General features: G+C 37.1%; 1 protein-coding gene across 15 annotated transcripts in view; it reads left to right on the top strand.

Moving 5' to 3' along the window:
* The window catches only part of LOC100511522 (uncharacterized), a 680,138-nt gene that overhangs the window by 499,381 nt on the left and 168,016 nt on the right, over positions 1-12,741 (top strand). For all 15 annotated transcript variants that reach the window (XR_014815191.1, XR_014815193.1, XR_014815195.1 and 12 more), the window contains one exon: positions 7,276-7,349. Coding sequence is in view for 2 of the 15 variants with exons in the window: in XM_084975968.1 (XP_084832094.1) it covers positions 7,276-7,349 (74 nt within the window). In the remaining 13 variants the exon portion in view is untranslated. The remainder of the gene's footprint in view (positions 1-7,275; positions 7,350-12,741) is intronic.

Here is a 12,741-nt window from a genome sequence, read left to right on the forward strand (position 1 = left end):
CAGCACAAATATGAAATTTCTGCAGCTTCCTGACATTATAGTCACCATCTGAAGGTCTGAAATATCCTGGCAGAGCAGGAGCATTGTCTAAGCTGTCCCTGCCTTCTGTAAACTGCTGGTTACTGGTTCGTGATGTTGTGAGGAGGCTGAGGTGAATCTTTAAGTAGAGACCTGAGCATCTTTAGGAGAAAAAAAATTTTTAGGAAATATCACACTTTTAATTATTTCTATTTATTTATTTAAAATAAAGTAGTTAATTCATATGAAAGAAGAAAACTAAATAATTCCACTAATAACAAAAAAGTGCTTTCTAGGCAGTAGAAAAAATAATTATTGTATTAATTACAACAGTTATTATTTCAATAAATACTACTCAAAAGTAGCTTAATAAATAAAAATACCGATGCTCAGAGAGGGCGCATTACTTGTTCCATGTCGCAAAGCTAAGAAGTTGAAAAACAAATTTTAAAACTCAGTCAAGCTTTGCTTCTGAAGACAAAAATGGTAATAATAATGAGGTACTTTTTTCTAAACTGTGTTTATAGTGCATATTTAATAGAGAGAATCTGTAAAGTTAAAAAAATACAGAGAGAAAAATAAAAATGACATCTTAGTGGAGTATAGTTGATTTATAATGTATTAGTTTCAGGTGTACAGCAAGTTGAATCAGCCATGTATGTAAATGCATCCATCCTTTTTTCCTGTATTGGTTATTACAAACTATTGAGTAGATTTTCCTGTGCTATACAGTAGTTTCTCAAAGAAATGCATACAAAATAAAACTTTTCTGTATATACAATATTATTTTAAAATAAAAACTTTATTTTTAAAAAGAAAAAAAAAAGACCTGTCTTCCTACTCTGAGACATAACTACTGATAACATTTTGAACTATTTTCTTTCAGTCCTATTTCTTTGCTTTGTTGTAGCTTCTTAACTCAATTTTGATTATCCTGTTTTGGTTCTCTCTAAATTTATTCTCAATCAAGTAGAATAAGTCCCACTGTTTAAAAACCAAAAGACTCTATCTTTTTACTTCTTCTTAATTACCAAATGTCAACACAGAGCCTTCAATCTTCTTCTCCTGCCTTTTCTCTAAATCAGTTGCTCTCTTTTCTTATCTCCCTGAAACCACAAACCTCTGAATTACTCTTCCCTTCTCCTGCCTGAGCTGCCTGTTGCACTAACTGAAGTCTCTTCCTTTAGATACAACTAATTAATCCCTCTAGGCTGCCAGGAGAGGTAAATGATTCAACAACCTGACTTTTTAATAAAGCTACACCCATAGACCCCACATTCAAACATGACAAACCATGAAACGATGTTTACAAGTCAATGTGAATGAATTTATTTACAATGACAACAAATCACAAATCCTGATTAGTAGCATAGGCAATGAACATGAGTTTTCAGGCAATGCTTTAAGAACTAGGTGGGTCTGAATTTTGATTCTAGCCCTACCACCTTCTACCTATGAAAATACTTCTCTAATTTGAAAAAAGAGAATAACTGAAAAATGGAGATCAATTTTCAGGGCTGCTATGGGATTAATTTAAATAGTGTGTTTAAAATACCTAGAGATAATCTGGGTTTAACAGAAATTAGTCACTCATCTGTTTAAGAATTATATTTAATTCAATTCAACATATCACCTGTTTTTAAAAATTTTTTTAGTGGTTTAATGATATTGAGAATAAATATATGTAAGTCAAGATATATCAAAGTATCATGTAGATTTAATGAGATATTACTATATTTAAAAAATAATTTTAACTTATTAAAGTAATTAAGCATATGTAAAACTACAGAATGAACTTGACACTTTCCAGATTCATGGTAGTCGAATATCATTAATGGCTAATTTTATATTTCGTGCTTTAATTACAAAATTATCTTCATAGGGTCAAAAATACCTACCATCAAATATAAATTTGAACCACATGGCCTTAGTTAATCACCATTAATTTGTCCTAACTATTTACATAATGATGTGCCTCTAGCTCTACATTAGCTCATTTCCCAATTACAATCAAGAAAAACAGTAAAGAAAGTGAAATTACAGGTTCATAAACTTTTACCCAGTAAGACAAAATATGTTGCAAGACGTGTAGTCATAGAAAACAGGAATGAAGTTGTAAATATGAACAGACAGACAGATTTTTTTTTTTAAGGAGATGTTGGGGCGTCGCTAAAAAAGTGATACGTTCTTATTACACACAGTGACTTGGGATTGGAAATCTATAAAAAATGAGATGTTACAGTGGTTGCCAGGGGTTGCAGGGGTGGAGAAGGATAAATAGGCAGAACACAGAGGATCTTTAGGGCACTGATAATACTCTGTATGACACATAGAACAATGAATACATGTCATTGCATGTTTGCCCAAACCCAGGGAATGTGCAATACCAAGAGTACAGTAATGTGAAGTATGGACTTTGGGTGATTAAGAGGTCAATTTAAGTTCATCAGTTGTAATAAATGTACCACTCTAATGGAAGATGCTGATAACTGGGGAGTCATTGCAAGTGTGGGAACAGAAGGCCTATGGGAAATCTCTGTACCTTCCTCTTTATTTTGCTGTGAACCTAAAACTGCTCTAAAAATCTAAAAAATAAATTTAAAAACAAAGTCTCAGACAAGTAAACCCAGGCATTCTGTTGCTATGTGTGTTTGGGGATTTTTAACAATAGTTTCTTGAGGTGGGGAGTCCCCAGTGTGTCTCAGCAGAAATGAATCTAGCATTCATGAGGACACAGGTTTGATGCCTGGCCTTGCTCAGTGGGTTAAGGATCTGGCATTGCCATGAGCTGTGGTATAGGTCGCAGATTTGGCTTAGATCTGGTGTTGCTGTGGCTGTGGTGTAGGCCAGTGGCTACAGCTCTGATTTGACCCCTAGCTTGGGAACCTCCACATGCCATGGGTATGGCCTTAAAAAGACAAAAAAAAAAAGGTTATTTGAAGTGAACAAAATAGGGAGGGATATGGAATTAGAATAGATAAAAGGAAAGCAAGGCTCAGCAAAAATAAAAATATGGAATAATATTTTCAGTAGTCAAGACATAGAAGCAATCTAAATGTCCAACAACAGATGAATGAATTAAGATGTGGTACATATATACAATGGAATATTACTCAGCCATGAAAATAAATGAAATGATGCCATTTGCAGCAATATGGTTGCAACTGGAGGTTAAGATATATAAAGATAAATATATGATATTATTTATATGTGTAATTTAAAAGAAATAATACAAATGAATTTATTTACAAAACAGAAATAGACTCAAAGACATAGAAAATAATTTAGGATTACCAAATAGGAAAAGAGGTGGGGGAGAGATAGATTAGGAATGTTGGATTAACAGATATATACTGCTATATATAAAACAGATAAGCAACAAAGATTTACTGTATAGCACAGGGAACTGTATTAAATATCTTGTAATAAACTATAATGGAAAAGAATCTGAAATATATATATATAATTGATCATTTTGCTGTACGCTTGAAACTAACACTATATTGTAATCAACTATATTTTAATAAATATACATAATAATGTATAATAGAGATAAGTAGCATATGGACAACTAAAACTTGGATGTTATATTTTTCTTTCGCCAACATTGACTGCCATGCCATTTTGACCTGCTTTAATAAATTTAATAGCAGATCTCTGCAAAACTAGACCAAGACTCCCAGGTAGTCACATGGGACACCTTCATGCTGACACAGAAGCTTTCAGGGTATAGAGGCTCTTGGATCTAAGTTCCCCAGGAAGATTCCATGACCCAAGGAAAGACCTAGCAGGGCCTACCTCACTCATCTCAAGATGCCCTTTCCTCTCCTGCCCTTAGCTGATGTTTCTCCTTTTTCTTCTTTGTACTTCTGATGTCTCCAAAGGGTGTTTGCTGAGAAAATGGTTTTGCAGCATGAAATTGGTTGCACCATTCATCCTACCAGGGTCTAGGTGACAAGTGTGGTAATTAAGAATGGAAGAAATGCCAACAGCAAGAGCAGACTGGAGTAAAAGACTGGGCAAAATGGTTTGCTTGCCCCTCTGGTGAGAGTCTCCATAGAGTCTGGGAGGCTAGGCTGGCTGGTGATCCAGTGTGGGCAGGAGAGGCGATAGATAAATAAATGTCTCCTTCGGGGCAAATATCCGATCCACATGGCTCATTGCGAGGCACTGCCCAGCTGCGCCTGGCATCCATGTGCACGGATGGCTTGTGACGGAAGTTTAGCATTTGAGTGGAGATAACAGTTTGCCCGCTCCAGAAAGGAACATTTACTATGGAGCAGAACCTGCAATGAGCCTTAAGATGCTTTTCTCCAAAGATACTGTAGTTTAGCACTCACGTCAAAGCACAAAGCAAAATAAGAAAAATTAGGAAACAGAAATCCAGAGAAAATGACCTTCGAATGTTCCTGAAAGCAATCAAAGGAAGAGAAAATACTTGAAAGGATGTGGGAACTGGTTTTTCACCTGAGGGGAAAAAAGCATACTTTCCACCTGAATATTAAAGTTCTGGGGAAAAGAGAACAAAATTTTATTTTGTTTTCTTCCAGTTCTCATCCTCTCTGAGCCTTTGTTTAAACTAAGTGGAGGAAAAATTCACTACCCTTTAAACAGAATCTCTTTCCTCTGTCAAGTTGTAAATTGCTTCGAATAGCTTTTCATAGTTTTTAATTTCACCAACACGAAATTGGTAATTATTTATGGCTTATCACACCTGAGACAAGATTTCTGGAGCTACAATCTAATTTAGATGTAAAGTAATTTCTCCTGAAATAAAAGTTTACTTCCTAGTCACAGGAAAATTTATCTTGGCTTTTTCTGGGTCTTGCAAGTAAAAGGAAAATCCTAATACGACTTTTTTTTCCATTCAAATTTTGAGGAACCTCAAGCTAGAAAAGAGATAAAATTCATAGTGAGAAGATCCTCAACACAAATGAATTAACTGATTTACAAATCACAGGCAGACTGTATGAAATACTGATTCACTCAAAAATGGACATGCCGGAGTTCCCGTCGTGGCGCAGTGGTTAACGAATCTCACTAGGAACCATGAGGTTGCGAGTTCGGTCCCTGCCCTTGCTCAGTGGGTTAACGATCCGGCGTTGCCGTGAGCTGTGGTGTAGGTTGCAGACGCGGCTCGGATCCCGCCTTGCTGTGGCTCTGGCGTAGACCGGTGGCTACAGCTCCGATTCAACCCCTAGCCTGGGAACCTCCATATGCCGCGGGAGCGGCCCAAGAAATAGCAACAACAACAACAAAGACAAAAAGACAAAAAAAAAAAAAAAAAAAAAAAGAAAAAGAAAATGTAAAGAAGGATGCAAGGTCAGAAGATGCTGAGAATGGAGTGAAGCTGGGGCAGGAGGAGGGGTAACTGCCTGTCCAGAGCAGAGCAATGGAGATGTCCTTGCTGAGACACTGGGGAGATTCCCTTGCAACCTCATACTAACCACATTTGCTCCCACCAAGTGGTGGTTCTTGTCACTTCTAAAGTGACAGTGTGAGAGACCAGGAAGCTGCCTACCTCACTGCAGGGGATTCACCCTCAGTAGAAAGTGCTTGTAAAGCCATTGCCCTGATGCCTGCAGCCAGCTGGGGGCTGTTTTTACCTGTTGTGTGTCACCATGTTACGTACACATTGACCTGCCCAAGATTACAGCGCCAGTATGTGGTAGTGATACTGAGATTTGAGCTGAGGTCTGTCTCCAAAATTCATATTCTGTGCAGGACACAGCACTTCAGAAGAGGCCCACATGTTCTTAAATGTCAGAAGAGTAAATAGAAACATGCAGTGCTGTTTTCACCAAAATAGAATCATCATTGACCAGTATTGATTAGCCATGCAGAGTCTGAGCAATACCTCCTCAAATCCTGGGAGCTTAATAGGAGAATGTTTGGGTCAAGCTTCACTACATATGTTTTTCATCTTGATTGTTTCTTGACTTTCTTCTAGAAATTCCATTACACTACTTCCTTCTTATTTCTGTCATCACTTGTATCATTAAACGCAAAAGTCTCTCTATATGGGACTTTTTGGTACTACAGATTTTTGATGATACAGTTACCACACATAAAACCACAAGGTAGCTATTTTGGGATGGGCATTTTTTTTTTTTTAATTTCTGGTACCAATTTTAAGGTGAATATAATATAGGACAAATCAAATTCCTTCCCTAGAGAAGTCTGCTCCCTAGGGTTTTACAAGTAGTCCTTCTATGCATAGTTGTCCAGAAAGCCTTGGAATAGTTTTTTTCTGGCCAATTTTCAAGATTTATTAGTTTTGCACCATAGGTAGAGATTTACACAAAAGATGACACACAATGCCTATCCTGTCAATTATATTTCCTTTATTTTCTTCATTTCAAAATGTATCAGCTAAAACCCACATATTAGCATATCAAGAAATATCAAATAATGGAGAAACCAAAATAAATCATCTATAACCTTACCTCCCTACTCTGACCACATTTCGCAGGTTAGTATACTGACTTTTCCCTTTTTTCTCTGGCCTATTTTTTTCCAAGTTGGCTACAGTAACATTAGATATTTAATGTTATAGTTTGTGTTTCTCTGTTATTATGGTCTAAGTTTTTTATATTACTATATAATCTACAAAGTTATTATTTAAGGACTATACAAATACTATATCCAGTGAATATGTCATAATTACTTATTGAATTTTCCACTTGTTACTGGTTAGGTTATTTCTATTTTCATACTATAAATAGTGCTATGAATATCTTTACCTACACAGATTATTTTTTCTTAGCTTCGTTTAATTTCTTTAGAGTATGATCCTAGAAATTGAAGTAACAAGGTTCAAAGCACAAAAACACTTCTATGCCTCTGGATAGAGGGAGATACTGGGTGTTACAAGAAACTTGGGGTGAAGAAAAAGCTCATGGAGGCTAGAATAAATTTGAAGCAAGGCATAGCAGAAAGAAGAAATGCACTTGATCACAGGAATACAGGATGTTCACTGCTGTGTTGTGCATAAAGGCTGACTGGTACTAAATTGCCTTCTGCAATATGTTAAAGTTATAAATACAGCAAAAAGATTAAAGTCTTACATAAGAATCCTAACAGATACACAATACTAAATTGCCCTCCTAAAGTGTTCTACCAATTGATAATACCGCCAGAAATGAATGATGACGACACTCTTTCAGCACCTTCACAAGAATTATATGTTATCAGTTTTTTAAGCCTTTGATAATTTAGTGAGAAATCATTTCATCCTCATTTGCATTGATTTTATAGGTCCACGGAGCATTAAACCCTCCACGGTCCCTGGAATATATGTTTATTGGCGTTCCGCAATGGATTTTCTCCAGGTATGTTCCCTTTAGAATCTACTCCTGGCCAGGATCCCCCCAAGGTAAAGAAGGGCCTATATTTCTGCCTCCAAGGGGTTTTACTGTTGTCCACAGTGATGTTTACATTTCATTTACATTGTCACCTCCTCACGGCACGGATCCTTTCTGTGGTGTTTTATGTTCTGCGAATCACTGTGTAACACTTGTGATGCTCTATAAATAATAAATAATAAAAGTCCTGTAGTTTTCTGCCAGCAGCCTTTGATCAAGGGCAGCTTTCAACTGACTTCATGTGAATAGACGGAAAGCAGAAAAAGAAGGAACCTTCTTGATGGTTTGGCTGTTTATCAACAGTGATCAACCATGATGCTGACAGGGAGGCGTCAGAAACACACCCCATACCAGCCCCCAGAGAAACTCTATTTCCTGGTGGATAGTCAGGACAGAGGTCTGCACAACCAAGACAGCTCTTGTTGGGAAGATTTAGTACTTCTAGATCTTTCCTCTCTCTCATGAGACCCCATAGACGGGGATGCGCCTCATCTCAGCTACTGTAGGCTCAGAGGAAGCTGGAGTAATTTCGGGTTGGATTTCAACTTTTCCACAGTGCAGTCTGAGTAAGAAGTGGCACCTTCCCCACGAGGAAAGCCTTCAGTTCACCTACTTCTCAAACAAGAGCAAAAGTGTACCCCGTTAATTCATTGCTTTCACCATTTCAAAATGAACAACAATTTCAGTTCAATGTCATGGCCCATTGTTAGAGGGGTCAAGAAAAAGGGTCAAGGAGAGAAAGGAAAAGAGAGCACAATGCAGAAGAAATAGAAAAGGAGATAGAGAAGTAGGGGAAGAATAAGATAGACATAACAGAGTGCAAAAGAATATCATTTAAGAGGGGAAAAGGAGAAAGAGACCCCGGGAAGAAAATGGATACAGAACAGGATCTGGTAAGGAGAGAGAGACTCGGGAACTTAGGAAGTGTGTATGTTACCGTGCCTGTCTAGCTAGAGTGGTAACAATTTCAACCACTATCTTTCTGAAATTTCTGGTTTTTTTAAAAAAAATTTTTGATGAGTTCCCATGGTGGCTCAGTGGTAAAGAACTAGACTAGGATCCATGAGGATGTGGGTTTGATCCCCAGCCTCACTCAGTGGGTTAAGGATCCACGGTTGCCATGAACTGTGGTGTAGGTGGCAGACATGGCTTGGGTCCTGCACTGCTGTGGCTGAGGTGTAGGCTGGCAGCTGTAGCTCTGATTTGACCCCTAGGCTGGGAACTTCTATACGCTGTGGGTACAGCCCTAAAAAGCAAAAAAAAGAAAACAAAAAATAAAAATTGAAATGTTCTTTGTATTTGTGATATTATAGAACACTTTAAATGTGCATAAAAAGAATAACATGATGAAATTCTTGAAGCTGTAATTCAGCCCCATCAATTATCAATATATGCCCCAGACAGGGTCTGGGGTCCTCCCTATCCTCACTTACTACCCCTCTTCTGTATTATTTTCCTGAAAACTCTAGACGTCATACTATTTCAAATATTTTAGTATGAATTTCTGAGACAATGTATTTTAAAATATATAACCACAATACTATTATCACGTGTAAAATGTAGTAATAATAATTTCTAATAATACTAAAACATCAGAGCTCAAATCTCCAGTCATAAATATCAATGCTTTTTTAAAAAAGTTGTTATTGTGGTGGTTGTTTCTTGCAAATATATCCAAGTAAAACTTTTAGAGATTGGTGATCTGTCTTTTAAGTCTCTTTTAACCTATGAATTCTCCTTCTAGCTCTTTATTTTCCTTGTAATTTATTGTTAAAGAAAACACATTTTTCTGTAGAATTGTCTATATTTTGTATTTTGCTCATTCATTCCCATCATGTTGTTCATTGCAATGTGCTTCTCTCTCCTTGGTATTTAAGTTGATAGTTGGATATAGAGATTTGATCAAATTCAGATCTGGTTTTTGGCAAGGCTGTTTCATAGGTTGTTCTTTGACCCCCTACTTGGAAATGCATAATCTCTATTTTGAAGTTGTTAGCAAATATTAATGATCAATATCTAGGTCTATTAAGTAGAGGTTGCAAATGGTAATGAAATTTCACAACCCTTTTTTTTTGAGTTGAAAACATCTACAAAAAAAGATATTTCATCAAATGTTCATTCATGTGGTAAATTAGTGCTAAAGGAAATAGTAGAATCCTTTACCTAATTTGTGAGATTTCAAAATAATTTGGTTCATTGCCATCTCCCAACAATGAGAGTATGATCAGTGATCAGTGGGCATGGTTTTTTAAAATATCTTTGTGAACTCATGGATTTAACTGTATTCGATGGGCTTCAATAAATGATAATTCTTATCTTTACTGATGCTCAAATTGCCCATGTTTAGTCAGTAGGAGTCTAATTAAATTTTCTCCTCAGTGCTTTGGACATGAGTCTATAGTTGTTCTTTACCTGTATTGTCTCTTTTAGCAGCTCTGTCTCCTTTTATGAGTGAATTTAGAGAGATTCTAAAGTGGTGCTGCTCCTCCTGTCATCTTCCCAGGGTTATTGTCTGCTTCTTCATTTTTGACTATTTTAATTGTTTGCCTCTGTTACATCAGGAGTTCTCAAAGGGATAAGTCTGGGAAACTTAGGGAGATGTTTTGGTTAACACAGTTATTACGAAGCCCTAAAAGCATTTAGATTAGGGATGCTATATGGTCTACGAGTCATAGAACAGTACTATACAACAAGGAATGGTCCCATCTCCCAACTGTCCCATTTCCATGCCTTTTGAATATCCTTTTTGATATTCATGTAAGTAAAGAAAACCACTGATAATTTTCCGAGTTGAGAATCTAACTCTGTATTACATATAAATTCAAAATATCTTTTGCACAGCTTCATTTCAGTATGCACTGAATTTCCAGGAATGCAACTGCATTGATGGAAGACTATAATTTGTTTTATTCAGGAGTTCCCGTCATGGTGCAGTGGAAACAAATCCAACAAAGGAACCATGAGGTTTCGTGTTTGATCCCTGGCCTCACTCAGTGGGTTAAGGGTCTGGCGTTGCCGTGAGCTGTGGTGTAGGTCAGAGACATGGCTCAGATCTGGCACTGCTGTGGCCCTGGAGTAGGCCGGCAGCTGCAGCTCCAATTAGACCCCTAGCCTGGGAACCTCCATATGCCATGGGTGCGGCCCTAAAAAAAAAAAAAAAAAAGACAAAAGACCAAAAAAAAAATTTGTTTTATTTGGACCTGTACCAAGAGGTTTTCATTATTTGAGAAAAATGTCACTGATGACAATGTCACTCACGGTATTTGAGCAACCAGTGTAACCAACTTGTATCAAAGTACACTTGTAGCTATTGTAGTCACAACAATTCTTCATCTGACTACTTCGTTTTGTTTGCTAGCGTAGTCATTTCCTCACAGATACGTTGAAATTTATATTATTTATAATAAATTTGTTTGAATGTATTTACTTTCATTTCTCCTCTTACTTATTTTTAGCTAGAGCATATTATTGATTTTTTAAAAATTATGTGTGGAACTCCATCTCAGTAAATATGGTAAAATATGTGTTTCAACATATTCCAGGCAGTAAGTCTTATAGGATTGAGAGCTAGGGCTCTGGAAGGTCCTGAAAATCAAAGAACAAGGAAGCAGATCATACCTTTGCACCACAGCAGCAACCTCCACAGAGGTGAGAACCCAGAAGTAAGAACTTCACAAAACCCCGAGGGGAATTTCCTATTCTTAGGCTTGGCAGAAGCAGAGCCCTTTACAGAGCCATGCTCAGTGGGAAGCTTGCTCCCAACCCATTATCTGTGGAGGAGTGAGGAAAAATGAAATAATGACATAGAAAAGGTTAAGGAATGACTATGAACCAGGTAAACAAAGATTACACAACAGCTGGATAATGAGATTGTATATTGGTCAGTTTATGTGATCTAAGTCACATCTTTATTTCTAGAATGCCGTAAACCAGACTTCATTCACCCGATGAGACCAACAGCTTTATCAAGCACCTGGTTGTACATGGCACTGTGTTAGATACTAGAGAGGAAAAATGAAATGGACAAAATTACCTTTGCACCAGCTCTGAGCCAGCCCAATTTATGCAAGGTGTGAATGGGACAGTGTTTAGTTAATAATAAGACTGCTTCTTGCTCTGTAATTCTAGAGTTCATGAGGGTGAGCCTTAGTAACACCGGATTAACCTAATATTTGAACTGCTCTTGTTGGGCTTCCAGGCTGATGTTGCTCTGTGTCAGTCATTCCCCCGGGTCACAGACAAAAATATATCAGCCAGTCCAGTGAAATTATGGGAGCATTCAACTGAGTAAGAAAAATGCTATGAGATTCCAGTCACAGATGATTATATAAAGAGTGTGATGTTGCTGGTAAGTGGAGACACCAATGATGGATTATCACTTTGCTTTTACTGTGTGATCCAGTTGGTAGATCCCAAAGGGGCAGCCCATTTTTAATAGGACTTTGTCCCTGGTAGCAGCACAGTACATTTCCTTTAGGATCTCCTCATAGCGTTTGGACAGCTAAATTTTTTTGTGTGGGGGACTTGCTTTTTGGGGTTTTTTGGGGTTTGTTTGTTTGTTTTGCTTTTTAGGGCTGTGGCATATGGAAGTTCCCAGGCTAGGGGTTGAATCGGAGCTGCAGCTGCCAGCCTATGCCACAGCCACAGCAGCACAGGATCTGAGCCACGTCTGAAACCTACAGCACAGCTCATGGCAACACAAGATTCTTAACCCACTGATCAAGGCCAAAGATCGAACCTGCATCCTCATGGATACTAGTCAGTTCTTAACCCGCTGAGCCACTACAGCAACTCCCTGACAACTAGACAGCTAAAATTTATGTAGCACAAATCCATTGTCTAACTCCCTTTCAGAAAAAAATTTTCTAATAGTTCATTGGTTTGCAATGGAATAGTCTTCTGTTCTTGAGAATGGTGTGTTTTTTTGTTATAATATGTGGAATAACATTATATATTTATAATATATATATATATGTAATGTTATGTGTATAATTAGCTTATATTTATTTCTGTATCCCTATCATTTAATCTTATAAACATCCACTTAATGTTTGTAGAAGTGGACTGAATGAAGAATAAATGTGTAAGTTGAAGGAGATGGAGGAGGACTATGGAGAACATCTAGCAATGTGGGCAGAAATAGTGTCTAAAGCCAATTATCTATTTAACAAATATCTATTCAAGACTGTCTTCTATCTTGCTTAATTCACTTTTTTGTAGCTGCCAAAATGTACTCTAACCAATACACATTTATATGTCAAACATTATGGTCATATGCATTATATATTTCAACCATCAAAATTACTCTGTAAGATAAGTAATTTATATATCATCTCCAAATTTCTTGGAAAGAGTAAGA

This window comes from Sus scrofa, chromosome 9 (genome assembly GCF_054392235.1).
Source record: "Sus scrofa isolate SSC_HxYL_T2T_F1_AM1 chromosome 9, Sscrofa_HxYL_maternal_Yorkshire_Landrace_v2.0, whole genome shotgun sequence".
In the NCBI taxonomy this organism is placed as follows: domain Eukaryota; kingdom Metazoa; phylum Chordata; class Mammalia; order Artiodactyla; family Suidae; genus Sus; species Sus scrofa.